At 38.6% G+C, this 19,154-nt stretch overlaps 1 protein-coding gene across 2 annotated transcripts in view; it reads left to right on the top strand.

The window, feature by feature from the left end:
* The first annotated feature begins 779 nt into the window (after window positions 1–779).
* Window positions 780–19,154, top strand: part of SEL1L (SEL1L adaptor subunit of SYVN1 ubiquitin ligase) — a 61,912-nt gene continuing 43,537 nt past the window's right edge. For both annotated transcript variants that reach the window (XM_009006412.5, XM_002754169.6), the window contains exons 1-3: window positions 780–955; window positions 6,882–6,919; window positions 7,627–7,858. In XM_009006412.5, coding sequence (XP_009004660.1) covers window positions 886–955; window positions 6,882–6,919; window positions 7,627–7,858 — 340 coding nt within the window. In that variant the 5' untranslated portion in view covers window positions 780–885. The remainder of the gene's footprint in view (window positions 956–6,881; window positions 6,920–7,626; window positions 7,859–19,154) is intronic.

The following is a 19,154-nucleotide window of genomic DNA, read 5'->3' as shown; positions in this document are numbered from 1 at the left end:
GATGAGGACAGGCGTTTAAAATAATTTTTCAAAGACTGTTGGCACATTTTCCAGATGATTATTGTCTGGTGGACAATACTGTATTGAAATAATCTGTACTGGGTGGATGTATTTCCTTTTGTTTTGCTGGAGAAAGGAGGACAGGTAGTGAGTTGCTCCCTGGTCTGTACCTCGGGGTACTGTTTTATCTAAGTTTTTAAAAACACCTCAAATTCAACTAGCTGTGGCATTTTTCTCAGTACTTATATCACTATGCCCAATTTAATTTTTTTAATAAAACAGGAAGAGATGCTAAACACATTCAAGTTCCTAAAATTACTCCTTAATATTTATTTTGGGTTAGTTTTAAAAGGATTATGAATCCGTAGCCTTGAGTTAATATTTAGCCTAGTTGTTAGTTGAATTCTAACTTCAGTCACCTGCACTTGTAAATTTTGCCCCACGATGGACTACGTTTCCCAGGAGCACGCCCCAGAGATAATCGCATGAAGTGCATTCTGGGAATTGTAGTCTTTGCCTCTTTTCTCCCAGTCTTTGACTCACGCCCTGATTCCGGTTGAACCCATGGGCTACCAATTAGCTGGGGCCATGTCGGTGAGACCGTGGTCCAACCGGCAAAGCCGGTGTGGAAGCCATGGACAATGATTGGCCAATGGATGACCCCGGGGCGGAGCAATGGGGGCGGGCGGGGAGACCACAGTGATTGGACGAGATGTCCGCAACGGCGGGCGGGGATTGGCTGCGCGCTGGGTCAGGGAGGCCTGGGAAGGGGCGCAGGAGGGAGACTAGAGCAGGAAGAACAGCAGCGAGGCGGCGGCGGCTGAATCGGTGGTGGCAGAGGCGAAGGCGACAGCTCTAGGGGTTGGCAGCGACCCTGAGAGCAGGATGCAGGTCCGGATAGGGCTGACGCTGCTGCTCTGTGCGGTGCTGCTGAGCTCGGCCTCGGCGTCCTCGGGTCAGTATCCGCCCGCTGGGGCTGAAGGCCCAGAGCCGCCGCCCCCCAGCTTCTATCGCCGGCGGGGCCGTGGGGATTCCAGGCTCGGCACCCGGTTCTCCCTGGGCACACCTCGCACCGGCTTGTCACTCGCTCTTTGGCTTTGCTTGGCCTGGGCCACAGGGGTTATTTAGGGAGGTGGAGTTGGGTAGAAAAAGAAGGAGCGGTCACTCTGCGCACACCTCTCTCCCACGTAAGAAACTTTACGCGACTCTTTCTCTCGAACGAGGAATTGACTCCAGGGGAATGAATTCTGACACAGGAGCCCAGGGAGCTTCCTCGACCCTGGGGTAGATTATGTGTTGCATCGGGTCTGGAACTCTGGGCTTGCGAATCGTAAGTTAAATAATTGACAAACCTGGAGCTGTCACTCTGGGGCAAAGGAGGATCCCTCCAGACCAGGATGTTGACAGTAGTTTGGTGAGTTTGCTTAACACCTGAGATGGTCCCTGATCTGTTTGTCTGTTTCGAAACGGAGACATTTGATCTCATCGTAACCACTTTCTGCTTTTTTGAAACCTTCCTGTGAAAGCAGTGATCTCTGTGACAGTGTTTCTGAGTTGACCCATGTTTGTTGACAGTGATTTTATGATTTGGGGGAAAATTTTGGTTCTTATGAGATGCATTTTATATAGATATAGAAATTTCCTTTCGAATCGATTTTCCAATTAGCGAATTTTTATTCTGGTTCTGTTTTTTACCCCCCTTTTAATGTTTTAATCTGCCTACATTTGAAAAATTTCATTTTGAGGGTGTTCATGAAAAGCTTAGTGTTTCTAAGTGTTGATAAAGAAAAATAGTACAGTAAAACTTTGGAATCTTAATCTGTTTCAGTTAACAGGACAGCTGCTCTGTGGCTTTACGTTTTTGGGGAACAACACAGAGTATGAATGTCAACTTTTAAAAAAAAAAATAAATGTTAGCTTTTTTTTTAACAGAAAATTCCCAGATGGTTATTTGAATGTCCAAATTACCTGTCCTAGTTGTAAATCAATGCCATAACGTCATTCTGCTTCTAAAATAAGAGGCCTAAACCTAAATTCTGTCCATGATGTGGTTTGAAATACCGTTTCAAAAGCACCAACCCTGTACTAATTACTTTGCTGCCAACATCATTCCTTGAGGTTCGCGCCCCTCCCTCCAGTAATAGCGATGGTTTGAGTTAATGACCAGATCTTTAGACTATACGTAACTCTGAAAGTACTTTTAGCAGTTATTTAATATTTAATCAAAAAGCATAAATGAAGCTGTTGAGCTTAATGAGTAGAGTACCTGCTGGATCATGGACCTCCTGCATCAGAATTTCTCTTAAGGGTTTGTTGAACATTTGGTTTTAGGTCTGGAACAGCTCAGGTATACAGAGATTAACAATCTCCATGAGGGATTCTTCACACTAAAGAGAACTACAGTAATGGAAGAGCATGGTGTGTATTCCTCTGAATTTAATTGGCAGAGTTTTTTTTTTTTAATCAAAGCATAGAAATTTTCTTGTCTTTGAATATATTTCATATACTTAGAGCTCCATGTCAGTGGAAATGACACTTGAAGAGCAATAGTTGGGGCTTTCAGGATGTTGTAATAAAAGACTCAACACCGCTGTATAAATCTTTGGGTTGTATTGATGTAGGTAGAGGACTGTATTCAAGAAATGTCTGCTCTGATTTCCATTATAGTTAAAGCTCTGCCAAAACATTTCAGTGGTAAAGGCAAAAAGGCCTTAGCCAGAACTGAAACAATTTAGATGTGCATGCTAAAAGGTAATAGAGACAGTACTGTGCTCACATGAAGTTCATATATCACGAAACACCTGTGTGGGCCAGGCTTATGCCTGTAATCCCAGCACTTTGGGAAGCCGAAGTGGAAGGATCAGTTGAGCTCAGGAGTTCAAAACCAACCTGGGCAACATGGCAAAACCCCATATCTACGTAACTCCAGGTGTAGTGGCACATACCTATAGTTCCAACTACTTGGGAGGCTGAGGTAGGAGGATGGAGTGAGCCCCAGGAGGTTGAGGCTGCACTGAGCTGTGATTATGCCACTGTACTCCAGCCTGTGCAATAGAATGAGACCCTGTCTCAAAAGAAAAAAAAAAAAAACCTGTGTAAAATAAAGTTGTATAAATTAAGCAATGGTTTTTCAGTTGTCATTTTCATTCACTAAAGTGTTTTATTTACACAGGATTTCAGCCTCAAAGTTTAGATTTAAAGTTTTACTCCAGTATAAAAATCAAGTTTTTGGTGATAATTTTGTGTTGGAATGTTAGTGGTTACCCAGGGCAGGTCGCATCTATCCAGGTAAAGTATTCTCACCCAACAGAGAATCTTGATTCTATCACTGCTGGTAGCCGTTATCTAATACTGTGTTTTAGAGGCATGTAGAAATATGATATAGTCGTATGCTACATAATAACATTTTGGTCAACAGTGGACCCGATGTAAGATAGTGGCCCTGTAAGAATATAATGGAGGTGAAAAATTCCTGTCAGCTAGTGACATTGTAGCCATTGTAACATCATAGCACAATTACTTTTTTTAAAAATAAATGTAGTGTCATTTAAGTGTACAGTGTTTATAGTCTACAGTAATGTATAGTAACATCCTAGGATTCACATTCACTCACACTCACCCTCAGCAACTCTTAATCCTGTAAGTTCCGTTTATGGTAAGTGCCCTAGACAGGTATACCATTTTTTAATCTTTTATACCATATTTTTACTGTACCTTTTCTATGGTTAGCTATGTTTATGTATACAAATATGTACCATTATGTTACAGTTGCCTACAGTATCCCGTATAGTCCACCTGCTGTACAGATTTGTAGCTTAGGAACAGCAGGCTACACCATATAGCCCCGGTAGTAGGCTATCCCATTTAGGTTTATTTAAGTATACAGAAAGGAAATCGCCCAGTGATAGACTTTTCACAACTTGTGACTAATAGTAGGCACATTTTCTTTTTCCTATGAATACATTTAAAGGAGGAGACTAAAAAGAAATTTCATTTTCTCAGGATATTGGTGAAAAGGCTATCATTTTTCTCACAAATGCATGTTTTCTTATTTTTGGCAGGAAGAGGCAAATGGCTTCACCTTTTTTCCTTTGTGCCAAGCAATATTAGTCATTTTAGTTAGGTCCACTACCAGGTATTTCAGGTAATAATTATAAATTCAGAGAGTAGTTTTCAGATAGCACAGGATGTTTGATTTCACTGTTTTAGTTGTTCCTTAAAACATTATTGTGAGTCAACGAGGCAGAGGTATTACCTGTCCCCTTTTGACAGATTGAGAAACAGAGGCTGAGCAAGCTTTTGTTATTGAACCATGTGTGAGAATTATCGTGATGAAGCCAGATTCCAGACCTAGCTCTCCAGGCCTCGGAATTGAAGAAATTTAGAATTAGGAATATCCTAGGATCTGTACTGATTCAGAGTCAAAGCAGAAAACAGGCTATCTGGTCTCTCTTCACCTAACTCTTTAGACTTCCTGTGTTTGAAGGTATCAGTCTGTTTAATTTACATGATGAGTGGAAAAATGATTTTGTAGTGATTACTTTTCTCCTAAAGCATATCTCTGGTACCTTGCAGTTTTGTTAGCCAATAAAATAAAAATAAAAACTGGTCTTTTTCAAAGGAAGATATACAATTAATGAAGTAATATGAACCATTACATTTTGGATGTGATGCTAATGAGCAAGAAATGCCTAACTTGATCCTTTTGCATTTTTTCTTGTTGCTTGATTCCTGTGTTCAGATGAAAGCATTACTATTTACTTTATATTTATTCATAACTTCAGTCTCTTTAATCCTTTCCTGAATACTGCATATCAGAAGTTCCTAGGTTATAAACAACTCTTTAAAAAGTGTTGTGTGAGTATGTGTATCAGCTTGAAAAAGAAAATAGCTTATGCTTTGAGACTACCATCTGGAGTAGCCTTTCTCAGTTTAGTAACAGAAAGAATTATCTTCTTTACCGGTAATATTAATATATAGTCCTAGTTGTGAAGAGAGAGGGAGAGAAAGAGAAGCATGATGCAATTCACATGAAATAACCCTGATGTCACAAATCATCTTTCTTGGGGTTCCAAAACACATTTTGCTACTCTAATTCCTAACAGCTTGTACTGTGTGAAATGTACATGTCTTTAAAGTATTTACAGGAGTGTCTGTATGATTCACATCTTAGCTACCTATGTAACCTGTTATGATGCAGTACTATATTTAGCAATTTAGTGATTTAGAGTTCCAACTAATCTGAAGTTTCAGTATTTAATGTCTGTTCTTGATATATTAACTAGTTCAAGTTTGTGATTAATCGCATGTACTTACAACTTTGATATAGAGATTTTTTTTTTTATCCAAAGATTTGCTGAGAATGGAATTTGAACCACATGTTAGAAATTGGGCTTTGAGTAATACTTGCGAATAAGTTAGCATGAAGGACAATTGTTAATTGACATCATTGCCTAATGTTATGGGCACTATGGGACTAATATGTGCCATACCTTTCTCTCCACCTGCCAGAATACATACTTTGAAGGTAATCTGAAACTGGGTGAATATGAATAGTAGCTGTAATTTAAATTTCCTTTGACTTGTAAGCATTTTCATATATGGCAGAACCTCACTAGTGGACTAGTTTTCTCAAATATTCAAAAGAAATATTGTGAGATAGTGTTGTGTATTTTGTGCATAATTGAGTTGGTTATACTTCTTAGCATTAGCTCAGTACTTTGATAATAAACTCCTTGATAATAAACTCCAACATATGTTTTTGTTGTATTTTAGAGAGTTATAAATTACAAATAATATTTACGATATAGCCATAGGAAGTAAAGTATAAATGACAACTATAATACCAAATTTTCTAGTAAAAATCACATGGTCTTACAGCATTTTTGTCTACTGGTTAATAGCTCAGACAGCTCACGGCGCAGGTAATACTGAAACTCACTCCTGAATAAAATCAGGTAATTTGAAGAGCAAGAAGGAAACTTAAAGATGATCTGACAGATTTGCTGTTTTAAAGTGGCAAGGAATACAAAAATCAAGCATTTGCCTCTGAACATGGAGTTGCTGCATGTGTTTATGTAAGTGCAGGAAGAAGAGTAACACGCAGCCAGAATAGAAGTAATAGTCAGAAAACATGGAAAGAGTAACAGAAGCAAAATTAATGTAATCAGACAACACCAAAGCAGGCTGTGTGAATTTGTAAGAAAGGTGTAACCAGCGGCTGTTTTTCATTGTTTAATAAAAGCTATTGATTTCTTAATATATAGCTCTCAATTGAGTAAATACGTGGTAGGATCATGGTGCTCTTTACCTGCATCTGCTTATCTCTTAGAAAAGTAGAACACAAATCCTAAATATATTTGTTTTGCAACTCTGCTATCAAACAATAATTCTTAGTTTCCATCCTTACTACTAGTAGTAAACAATAAAAATGCTATTTAGCACTAAAATGGGCTGCTCTAACTCAAGATCGTGAGCAGAGAAACAGAATAGGTGGAAGCCCGGAGTATGAAATTAGAGATTTATTTTAATGAACTTAGTAACTCATTCTAAGAAATAGACTAAATAGACTCATAAGAATTGGATGGAATGTGAAAAAAATACCTGTTTTTGTTGGTGAAGGGTGTTGGTCCTCCTGCCTTTGTAGCAGATGAAGCTAATGTCTTCCCAGGAGAAAGAAACTAAACCCCTAACCCATTTTTTTTCCTTTCACTTGTTCTTTTCTGAACAATTGCTGAATATAGCTAACTTTAAAATAATCCTAGGTTTGTATATCCAGTGTTTGATTATTATTTGCAGTACTTTTCAGATGTTTTCTTTTAATAGTAACTGTAATTTCCCAACAAGAAAGATTACTAAATTGTCTTAAAATTTCTTTGTAGATGAAGAAGGCAGCCAGGATGAATCCTTAGATTCCAAGGTATGTACCAAAATGCGTGTTGGCCGGTATTTTCTGCCCAGTTTAAAAGCATGAATTATGTATTTTAGAAATGATATGACATCTACAACTTTTGAGTAATAGAACTAAATTAAAAAGGACAGAAAAAAACAAATAGTAATAGTTCTAGTTTATTTGGAGGAAGAAAATAATCACTGACCTACAAGAGGGAATAGTAAATATCATTTCAACTTGAATGTGGTGTGTGTGAGTGTGTCTAAGTTCAAAGATTTAACCTGTGTCATTTGTTTCCACTTAGCAGTTTTCGAAAATAAATCCAATGAGTTAATGCACTTACTGGTTGAGCTCTCCCATCTGAGTGCTAACCAAGCCCAACCCAACAATCAGTTAAGAGCTCTGATCTTTAGATTTGAGGGAATGTAGATAAAAGCAGGAAGTAGAAGTATAAGGTGTGTTAGGGGCCTGTGGAGGAGAAGCTAACCCAGAATTTGGCAATTAAGGAAGGCTTCCAGGGGAAATAACATCTAAGTTGAAACTCAAAAAGACTGCAAGTTAGGCAGGTGATAAAGGCACGTGATGGATACATGCCCAAGCCTTTAGAGATGAGTGAGTGTGGCACTTCAGAGAATGAAGGAGATGTGATATCTGGATTAGTAAAAATAATGGTCAAATAGGACTGGGGAAAGTCTTGGCATTGTTGATAACTAAAAAATGCTTTATATTTTCAGACTACTTTGACATCAGATGAGTCAGTAAAGGACCATACTACTGCAGGCAGAGTAGTTGCTGGTCAAATATTTCTTGATTCAGAAGAATCCGAATTAGAATCTTCTATTCAAGAAGAGGAAGATAGCCTCAAGAGCCAGGAGGGGGAAAGTGTCACGGAAGATAACAGCTTTCTAGAGTCTCCAAATCCAGAAAACAGGGACTATGAAGAGCCAAAGAAAGTACGGAAACCAGGTAGTCTGGATATTTTTCTTGCTTTTTGATTTATTTAGGAGACAACTGAAATTTTTAGGCTAATGAATAAAGAGGGCGAAGAAGACTGGCTTCACTGATTATTACCCACAAATAATATATAGAGTGTAGTTTTGTGGGAATTTCTAGATTTTTAATATACCAAAGTTACATAAGCTAAATTCCATAGATGAGATTGCATTTACCTTTTTATTAATATCCTAATACATCTTTTTGGACTCCAGTATGTAAATGTATTTCTCACTCAGAAATTTAAAAAATAATCTGTCAGGATAGTATACAAAACAGAAACTCAAGAAGAATTGTCTAACATGCCACTGTGGTTATTTTCAGGATTGTGGTAGGATTATTACTACAAGAACCTTGTTGATCATCTTAGGTGGTTTGATTGAGGTGTCTGTCCCTCTGAAGTTGAGGCGTATGTGTACTTCAGTCCTATTCTAACATTTGCCATCTTGAAGCCTCTACTTTTCAATTTAAAACTTGATCTTTTTCACAGTAGTCTTCTAAATATCAGTCCTTTTAGAAATTAATTATTAATGGATCGATTCTACCATGTCCTGCTACCCGTCTGTCCTTTAGTTTATTATTTCAATGATCACTGCCTTATCTGTTTATTATTCCATTACTAGCCACTCTAAGGAACTGATCCAAATTTGAACTTTGTAAAAAATGGAATTTTTTTTTTTTACTATAAATATACCATTCTCATAAATAGAAAAACTATTTTTTTTTTTTTTTTTTTGAGACTGAGTTTCACTCTTGTTACCCAGGCTGGAGTGCAATGGCACCATCTTGGCTCACCGCAATCTCTGCCTCCTGGGTTCAGGCAATTCTCCTGCCTCAGCCTTCTGAGTAGCTGGGATTACAGGCACGCACCACCATGCCCAGCTAATTTTTTGTATTTTTAGTAGAGACAGGGTTTCACCATGTTGACCAGGATGGTCTCGATCTCTTGACCTGGTGATACACCCGCCTCAGCCTCCCAAAATGCTGGGATTACAGGCATGAGCCACCGCGCCTGGCCTTATTTTTTAAAAATTAAAAGTACCTGAATCCCATAAACTAGAAAAAAAAGCTACTCACACCATGGGAAATATTCTCTCAGGATCTTTTAGGTGTACGAATAGTTTTAAGAAAAGTAAATTGGGTCAAAATGCGTATGCTATTTTGCAGCCCGCATTTTGCATTTAACAGTTTACCATAAACATTTTCCCATGTCATTTAGCATGGTTTTCCAATTTGATAGTTGATGGCTATAAAAAAATTGATATGTAAATATACAATACCATAAAACCAAAACATTTATGTTTTGCCGGGAGATCATTTTAGATGTATTTTCGTGTATATCTGTGAAAATTTCCTTAGAATTCTTAAATTTGCCAAATTGGATATAAAAGTTTAAAAGACATTTGATACACATGGTTAAATTGTTCTTCAGAAAAGTAATTCTGCTTACTTCATTTGAAAATACCTCTTTTTCTGTACCTCAGCCAGGTGTGTGTTACCATTTAAAAATTTTTACTAAATAATTTAATTTATTCTTCATTTTTTAATTAGGGATTTTATTTTTTTATTTTTATTTTTCTTAGTTTTTATATTTTTAGAGGCATGTTCTCACTCTGTCACCCAGGCGGGAGTGCAATGGCACGATCATTGCTCACTGCAAACTCAAGCGATCTCCCACCTTGGCCTCCCAAAGTGCCAGGATTACAAGCATGAGACATCACCAAGCATAAGGAATTTTTAAACATGCACAAAAGTAGAGGGTAAAATGACCCCCCCCTTACCACCCCTCACTCAGCTTCAATAGACATCAACATTCTGCTGGTCTTGTTTCATCTTTGCTACCCTACACACAATTGCCCTTTTTCTCTTTCCTAGAATATTTTAAGGCAGATTCCACATGTGCTTTTACCTCTCTCTCTTTCTCTCTCTCTCATAAGACTTTTCTTTTCAGCAAAATCACAGAAGTAGTCATTACTCCTTTGTTACCTAATACCCAGACTGTTTAATTTTTCTAGTTGCTTCAAGTGTCTTTTTACAATTTATTTGTTTGAATTAGTTTCCAAGCTAAGATCTAGGTTTCTCTTAATCTCTTGCTGTTCTCCCTCCCCCCGCCCGTTTTTTTTTTTTGAGACAGAGTCTTGCACTGTAGCCTAGTCTGGAGTACAATGGCATGATCTTGGCTCACAGCAGCCTCCGCCTCCCAGGTTCAAAAGATTCTCTGCCTCAGCCTCCAGAGTAGCTGGGATAACAGGCATGTGCCACCATACCGGGCTAATTTTTTTGTATTTTTAGGAGAGATGGGGTTTCATTATGTTAGCCAGACTGGTCTCGAACTCCTGACCTTAAGTGATCTGCCCATCTTGGCCTCCCACAGTGCTGGGATTACAAGTGTGAGCCACTGCACCCGGCCCCTCCCTAGTTTTTAAGTGTCATTTTACTTGCTAAAGAAATACACAATGTCCTTTGTGCTGTACAATTTCCCATGTTTTGGATCTAACTGTTCATGTCTTTGTAATGTCATTGAGCTTGTTCCATTATCTGCTCTATATTCTATAAACTGGGATTTAGCTCTGGGTAGATTTGGTTCTGTCATTTTATTGAGAGTATTTAGTAGGTGGTGGTGTGTAGTTTCTATGTATTACACTGAAAGACATTTAGTGTCTGATTTTCCTACTTTTACTGATGTTTAGATTAATAAGTGATGTCAAGTGCTATCAGCTTTATGTGTCCATTGAAAAGTTCCTCATTGATCTTTTCCTAGAGGTCTTGGCAACCATTTGTGTTTGTTGTCTGGATCTTTTACTTACTAGGGGATGCAAAAATGGTGACTTCCTAATTCGGCCATTCCTCCTGCATCCTGGGATTATTTTATAAATAATTCTCTCTGTTCAAGCTTTTGATTACCCTGAAATGTGGTCTCATCAAGGAAAAGCTAGATTCTTTCCTTTGAAATGTTTGGAAATGAGAAATTGGTGCCCAAGCAGTCTCCAAAAGAGACTCATGAGTATGTTTTGTTTTGTTTTGCTTTGCTTTGTATTTGAGCATTGTAAGGATATAGGAAAAAACCAAACCAAGGTTTGTTGTTGTTTTTTTTCCTCTTTCTCACTGAGTTAACACTTCCAACACCAGATATGTTGGGGGTATTTTTCCACATATCAAGTAAGCAATCAGTTCTGCACAGAATTTTCCAGCAGAGACCAGCAGGACATCTGCCACTTTAATTCAGTTTTGACACTGTCTACCTGGAGATAGCATTAGATCTCACAAGTTGAGGGCTCAGTCTCTTAAGAGCCAGTCCCCCCTACTTGAAATGCCAGTCACAAGCCCCAGGTCGTCTGTGCTTCTGACAGACTGGCTATGAATCTGGGTTCTCACAACCCCCTTCTTGCTTTCAGTTAATTTGCTAGCACTTAGGACTCTGGGAAATATGATAAATGAATAAATATAAATGTAAATTTACATTTATTATAAAGGATATTACTAAGGATAGAGAAGAAAAGCCAGATGGAAGAGAGGCGTAGGGCAAGGTATGGGAGAAGAGCTGGGCAGCTTCCACACCCGCTCTGATCTGACCACGCCACCCACCCTCCAGGAATCTCCATGTGCTCAGCTTTCCAGAAACCCCCAGAACTCAGCTATTTTGGGTTTTTATGGAAGCTTTGTCATGAAGTCATGATTGATTAAATCGTTGGTGGTTGATTTATTAACTCAACTTTTAAATCCTCTGCCCTCCTGAGGTTGGGGGGTAGGACTGTAAATTCCAACCCTCTAATGGTTGGTTTTCCTGGCAACCAAGTCCCATCCCAAGCCCATCTAGTAGCCTCCAGCCACCAATTATCTCATGAGTATACAGAAGACATTCTTATCACTTAAGAGATTCCAGGGATTTTAAGAGCTATATTTCTGGAAACAGGTTGAAGACCAAATATTTTTTCACAATATCACAAGCATTACAGATTCATGGATTCTTATATAAAGTCAGTCCTCTGTAGCAATGGATTCAACCAAATATTTGGAAAAGAGGGATGGTTGCATCTATACTGAACATGTCCACTCTTCTTGTTCTTGTCATTATTCCCTGAACAATGTAGTATAACAACTATTTACTAGCATTTGCATTATATTAGATATTAGAAGTAGTCTAGGGATGATGTAAAGTGAGGATTGCATAGGTTATATGCAAGTACTACATCATTTTATCTAAGCAACTTGAACACCCACGGATTTTGGTACCACCAGGCCAGGTCCTAGACCCAGTCCCCGAGGGATACTGTGGGACAGTCATGTGTCACTTAACAATGGGGATACATTCTGAGAAATGCATCACTAGTTATTTCATCGTTGTGCAAACAGAGAGTGCGCTTACATAAACCTAGCTAGTGTAGCCTGTTAGGTACCTCGGCTATATAGTATAGCCTATTGCTGCTTGGCCGCAAACTTCTACAGCTTGTTACTGTACTGAATATCATACTCAGTTGTAACACAGTGATAATTATGCGTATATCTAAATCTATCTAAACATAGAAAAGGCACATACAAATATGGTTTAAAAGATTTTAAAGTGGTTCTGTCTGTGGGGCACTTCCCATGAATGGAACTTGCAGGACTGAAAGTTGCTCTGGGTGAGTCCGAGTGAGTGGTGAGTGATGAGTGAATGTGAAGGCCTAGGGTGTTGCTGTACACTGCTGTCAACTTTTTAAACAGTATACACTTAGGCTACACTAAATTTATCTTCAAAACTTTTTTCAGTAATAAATTAACCTTAGTTTATGGTAACTTTTTTAGTTTACAAACTTATATTTTCATTTATAAATTTTTTTAGCTTTTTGACTATTTTGTAGTAACACAGCTTAAAATACAAACACATTATACAGCTATACAACAATATTTTCTTTATATATTGTTCTATAAGCTTTTTTCTATTTTTAAAATCCTTTTAAAAACTTAAGACAAACATACACATTAGCCTATGCCTACACAGGGTCAGGATCATCAGTATCACTCTCTTCCACCTCCACATCTGGTCCCACTGGAAGGTCTTCAGGGGCATTAACAGGCATGGAACTGTCATCTTCTATGATAACAATGCCTGTGCTTCCTAAAGGACCCACCTAATGCTGTTTTACAGTTAACTTTTTAAAAAAAAATAAGTAGGACTACATGCTAAAATAAGGATCAAAAGTAAAAGTATAGTAAATATGTACATCAGTAACATAGGCGTTTATTATCACTGTCAATTATGTACTGTACATAATTGTATGTAATATACTTTTATACAACTGGAAGTGCAGTAGGTTTATTCACACTAGTTTCACTATGAAAACACGAGTAATGGATTGTGCTACAATGTTATAATGACTAGGACATCACTAGGTAATAGGAATTTTTCAGCTTCATTATAATCTTATGGGACCACCATGGTATGCACAGTCTGTTGTTGACCAAGTCATGATGTGTCACGTGATTGTATTTATGTTTAACTCTATTGCAATCATTCTTTTTTGTTGATTGCTCAAATTATTCCCTTTTTGGCCACTGGTAATCATTCCTTTGTCTTTTTGACTAGATCCTGGTGATCTTTCAATACTTTTTTTTTCCCCCCAGGCAGAACAAGAATGTCCTAAACTCATTTTATTTGTTTCTTTTTTTTTTTTTCCTACCTCCAAAATATATTTCCCATCTGTTCACTTTTCTCTCTCTCCACTCTATTACATTAGCTTAAGTGACTGTACAATTTTACTTGGACTACTTTAAGAATGGGCTAATGGCTAATGTGTGTTCCCGCTTCTCTCTCCCTCCACTTTTCCAGCTGCACCCCACTTATTCTCCATACAGCAGCCCAAGTTATCTTATTTTTATTTTTTATTTTTTTTTAAAGAAAGAGAAAGAAAAAGGGGGAGAGAGAACAGGAGTCTTGTTCTATTTCCCAGGCTGGAATGCAATCTAAAAATAGGTATTAAAAACCTCTTTTATGCCGATAATTATACTTAACAGCGGAGACAGGAAGGAATAAGGGAAGAAAATAACAAACAGCCAACCAATATTTCATTTAAGTCTGTGAAATGCTATGCGAATGCTGAAGAGTGATTTACTTCCAATTATGTGGTCACTTTCAAAATAGGTGTAATGTGATACTGAGAAAAATGTATGTTCTGTGGACCTGGGGTGAAGAATTCTATAAATATTCACTGAGTTTACTTGTTCCAGGTCGAGGTTCAAATCACAGATGTCCCTGTTAATTTTCTATCTCGTTGATCCATCAATAACAATGTGGTGTCAAAGTCTCCTGCTATTATTGTGCGGGAGTCCAAGTGTCTTTATAAGTCATTAAGAACTTGTCTTATGTATCTGGGTGTTCCTATATTGGGTGCATATATATTTATGATCATTGACTCCTGTTGTTGCATTGATCCTTTAACCATTATGTAATTAATGTCCTTCTTTGTTTCTTTTAGTCTTTGTTACTGTTAAAGTCTATTTCGTCAGAGACGAAAGTTACAACGCCTGTTTTTTTCTTTTTTCTTTATCTTTTTTTTTTTTGAGGTGGAGTTTCGCTCTTGTTACCCAGGCTGGAGTGCAATGGCGCGATCTCGGCTCACCGCAACCTCTGCCTCCTGGGTTCAGGCAATTCTCCTGCCTCAGCCTCCCGAGTAGCTGGGATTACAGGCACGCACCACCGTGCTCAGCTAATTTTTTGTATATTTAGTAGAGACGGGGTTTCACCATGTTGACCAGGATGGTCTCGATCTCTTGAGCTCGTGATCCACCCGCCTCGGCCTCCCAAAGTGCTGGGATTACAGGCTTGAGCCACTGCGCCCGGCCGTTTTTTTTGTTTGTTTGTTTTTTGGTTTTTTTCCTCTCCATTTGATTGATAAGTCTTCCACCAACCCTTTGTTTTGAGTCTTTGTGTGTCCTTGCTTATAAGATGGATCTGGATACAGAATACTGATGGGTTTTGACTTTTTATTCAGTTTGCCTGTGTCTTTGATTGGGGCATTTAATCCATTTAAATTTAGGACTAATATTGATATTTGTAAGTTTAATATTGTTGTTTAATGCTAGCTGGCTATTTTGCCCATTAGTTGATGTAGATTCTTTATTATGGAGATACTCTTTCCATTTTGGTAAGTTTTTGGGATGACTGATACTGGTTGTTCCTTTCTGTGTATAGTGCTTCTTTCAGAAGCTCTTGTAAAGCAGGCTGGTGGTGATGAAATCTCTGAGTGCTTGCTTGTTCGCAAAAAATTTTATTTTTCCTTTATTTATGAAGCTTAGTTTGGCTGGATATGAGATTCTGGGTTGAAAATTCTTTTCTTTGAGGATATTAAATATTGACCCCCACTCTCTTCTAGTTTGTAGGGTTTCTGCTGAGAGATCTGCTGTGAGTCTGATAGCCTTCCCTTTATGGGTAACCTGACTTTTCTCTCTAGCTGCCCTTAGAATTTTCTCCTTTATTTCAACCCTGGTGAATCTAACGATTATGTGTCTTGGGTTACTCTACTTGAGGAATATCTTTGTGGTGTTCTCTGTATTACCTGGAATTGAGTATTGTCCTGTGTTACTAGTTTAGGAAAGTTTTCCTGAATAATATCCTGAAGAATATTTTCCAGCTTGGATTCATTCTCTTCATGACATTCAGGTACACCTAGCAAGTGTAAATTAGGTCTTTTCACATAGTCCCATATTTCTTTTTTTTTTTTTTGAGACGGAGTTTTCGCTCGATACCCAGGCTGGAGTGCAATGGCGTGAACTCAGCTCACCGCAACCTCCGCCTCCTGGGTTCAGGCAATTCTCCTGCCTCAGCCTCCTGTAGTCCCATATTTCTTGGAGACTTTGCTCATTCCTTTTTACTCTTTCTTCTCTAATCTTGTCTTCTCGTTTCATTTCATTAAGTTAGTCTTCAACCTCTGATATCCTTTCTTCTGCTTGATCAATTCAACTGTTAAAACCTGTGCTTACTTCACAGAGTTCTATTGTATTCTTCAGTTCTATTAATTCACTTATATTCTTCTCTAGATTGTCTGTTCTTGTTAGGATTTCATCAAACCTTTTTTCAAGGTTCTTAGTTTCTTTACATTGGGCTAAAACAGGTTCTTTTAACTCACAGAAGTTTCTTATTATCCACCTTCTGAAGCCTGATTCTGTTAATGGAACGCACTCATTCTCCATCAGGCCTTGTTTCCTTGTTGATGAGGAACTGTGATCCCCTGTAGTGGGAGAGGCATTCTGATTTTGGGTATTCTCAGCCTTTTTATGCTGGTTTCTTCCTGTCATTGTAAATTTATCCACCTGTCATCTTTGTAATTACTGACTTTCAGATTAGGTCTCTGAGTGGACATCCAACTTGTTGATTCTCAGCGCCGGAATCTGAGCAATCCACTGTGCCGGCTAAAATAGCAGCATTAAGATTCATGGTGCTCTTCTGCCTGGGAATCTCCAGTCTGGCTTCCTTCTTGAGTCCCTTTCAATCAGCTGAATAGGCGATTCTGCTTTCTGGGAGCTCCACACGTCGACCAAAAGGGGACCCAGTCCCGTTCATTCACTCTGTACCAAGAACCGCCGCGCTGGCCACAAGAGTTGCTCTGGCAACCCATGGGGCTCCTTCACTGGGAATCTCCTGGTCCGTGAGCAACAAAAATTCGTCTGAAAGTGTGGTGTCCTCTCATTCTTTGCGCTTTCACTGGGAGCTACAATCCTGAGCTGCTAGTCATCAGCCATCTTGGATCTCTCTCCCCCATTTTGTACGTATCTTGACCCAGAAATGAATGTCAGCTATTTCTCCAAGGAACCCAGATTCCTTTTAGTGGGTTAGATACTATAAGCACCAGGGATATGCATTGCTTAATTGTCTTTACTTGTAGGCCTTTTTGGTGTATTGGGTTAGGAAATACATATTTCATACTGATGACTTAAATATTACAGGCAAGACAACAAAGGATCAGACTGACAAATTGATCTTATCAGAATCAAGAGATCTTAACCAAGTATAAAGCTTGGGAAATATTTTCAAAGTTATCATAAGACACAGGTAGGGTGTAGAGAAATCTGTGACTGCCAGAGCTGCTCTCAGGTCCTTTCTTTCCTCAGTTACACTGTGCACCAGCCCAGATTTCAATTTTCGAGGCCTCTAAGTGATGCCTATGGAGTGTCACTTCCATGAAAGGAAGCTGTTTCCAACATGAGATATCACCAGTTTCTTCTCTGATAATTACATAGTATATGTGATACTTCCTAGAGTCGTGCCTATATACATCCCAGGTTTTTGTATAATGAGCAGTGTAGACAGATCAAGTTCATCCTGCTGAAGCATTTAATAAGTAAGGACTCTTCCAATAGTAAATACCTTTAGTGTGTTTGCCAGCAGGTCTCTCTTTAGCATATTTCTAAGGTGGTTCTATCATGGTTAGAGAGTTGTATCTGCTTACTCTGTTTTGGGCCATTGAGAAGAAAGAACAGATTACAGGTCTGCTGCAAGTCCTTTCCACTTCATCAGGGTTTTTGCTTCTTTTGTGTTGTCTTGTTTCGCTGGTGCTGGAAATCTTAGTACCTAATGACATTAATGTTATATTGTTTTATCATAATAAATATGTATATATAGTTTCAAAATAACAGTGGCCCTTACACTAACCATGAGACCACAGAATGTGGCCCAAGATTACTTTATGGTCTGTCTTATCCTCAGTATAGATTTTGCTAGGGATTTGTAATAATACAGTGTTTTAAAATCACAAATAATTCTCTGGTTGTATCAACAACTTTATAAACATTTAGATTAATTTATATCAGTTTGTTTTCACTTTTCAGTAATGATTTAGACTTGTTTTTAATATATTCTTAATGCATGAAAAGGCTTATGTACTTATGCATATATAATATATAACATAATTTGCATATGTACATCTCTGTGTACAGTTCCAGCTACACTAGAACTGGGTTATGTGACAGTTACTTTGAAACTTTCTCCCTTTGTCAGCTTCTCAGTCATGTTGCTGCCATATTAATCTTTCTCAAACTCAAATTTGACCTCATAACTCTCCTGTTTACAGCCCACCATTACCTTCCTGTTTGCTTGAGAGATGAAGTATGCCCTCCTTAGCATGAGTCACAGAGCCTTCGGTGTATCCTTCCCTAAGCAGCCTTTTTAGCAATACAAAACCCTTTACTGTTCCTCAAATGCAACATACAGTTTATGCCTCTGGACCTTTGTATAGGTACTCCTGACTGCTTAGGATGCCTTCCTCGTTCCCTTGCCCAAATCCATTGTCAAATTTCCATTCATTCTTAAAAATAAATGTGGGTTTCTCCTTTCTGAAGTGGTTCCTGAACCACACAAGGATAATCAATGTTTACTGTATGTAAGAGCTTCCTATCTAGCCTCCCTCCTTTTGCTCTTTCCCCCATTATCAGTTCCCTAACAGCCGCCAGGCAGCCTCCTTCCTGCTCAGAAACCTCATGTGGCTTCCTACTCAAAATAAAATCCAAATTTCTTCTATTTACAAAGCCTGACATCAGGCCCCACCTGTCTCTCCACCTTCCTCTTCTACCACTCCTCTTTACTCATGTGACTCCAGCCATACTTGCCCTGTTGCTATTTCTTGAACATTTCATACTTATTCCCAATTGCGTTGGGGAACCCCAAGACCACACTGTCAGGTTTAGTAATTTGGTAGGAAGTGTTCCCAGTAAATCTATGCTGACTCAAAGGACTGAGCATAGAGTTGTGTTCACAGCTATTGTTTGTCATAGTGGAAGACTACAAGGCAAAATCAGCATAGGAAAAGCGTGGAATGAAGTGTAGAGGAAACCAGATGTAAGCTTTCAAGGGTCCTCTCCCAGAGGAGTCATACAGGAGGTGCTTAAATCCCGCGGCAACAAGTTAGGATAACACACGTGAAATGTAGAAAACATTTCACGTGTATTGTCTTTCTTAGAGACAAGGTAGCTTATTAGAGACATAGAGTTTTATTGGGGGCTGGTTAAGTTGGCAATCTCTTCCTGGCATTTACCAAACTTGCAGAAGGAAAGCAGGTGTTCAACATAAATCATGTTGTTTGTACAGTGTGGGTGAGTCACTCTTATCTGTTAGGATGGTGGGAACTCTCCAGAAATCTGAGTTTCCAGATGCCAACCAAGGGCCAATCTTGTAAGCCGACCTCAAAGAGAGAAGTTTATACCTGTTTTGTAAACTCTTCTCTGCACAGTCTACTCCCTACATCATTGACCAAGGCATCTTTACAGCAGACTTACCAGTAAGACCCAGATAGTAGTA

This window comes from Callithrix jacchus, chromosome 8 (assembly GCF_049354715.1).
Source record: "Callithrix jacchus isolate 240 chromosome 8, calJac240_pri, whole genome shotgun sequence".
Lineage (NCBI taxonomy): Eukaryota > Metazoa > Chordata > Mammalia > Primates > Cebidae > Callithrix > Callithrix jacchus.
The sequence above is the reverse complement of the archived record's forward strand: the minus strand, read 5'-3'. Positions and strand labels throughout refer to the sequence as shown.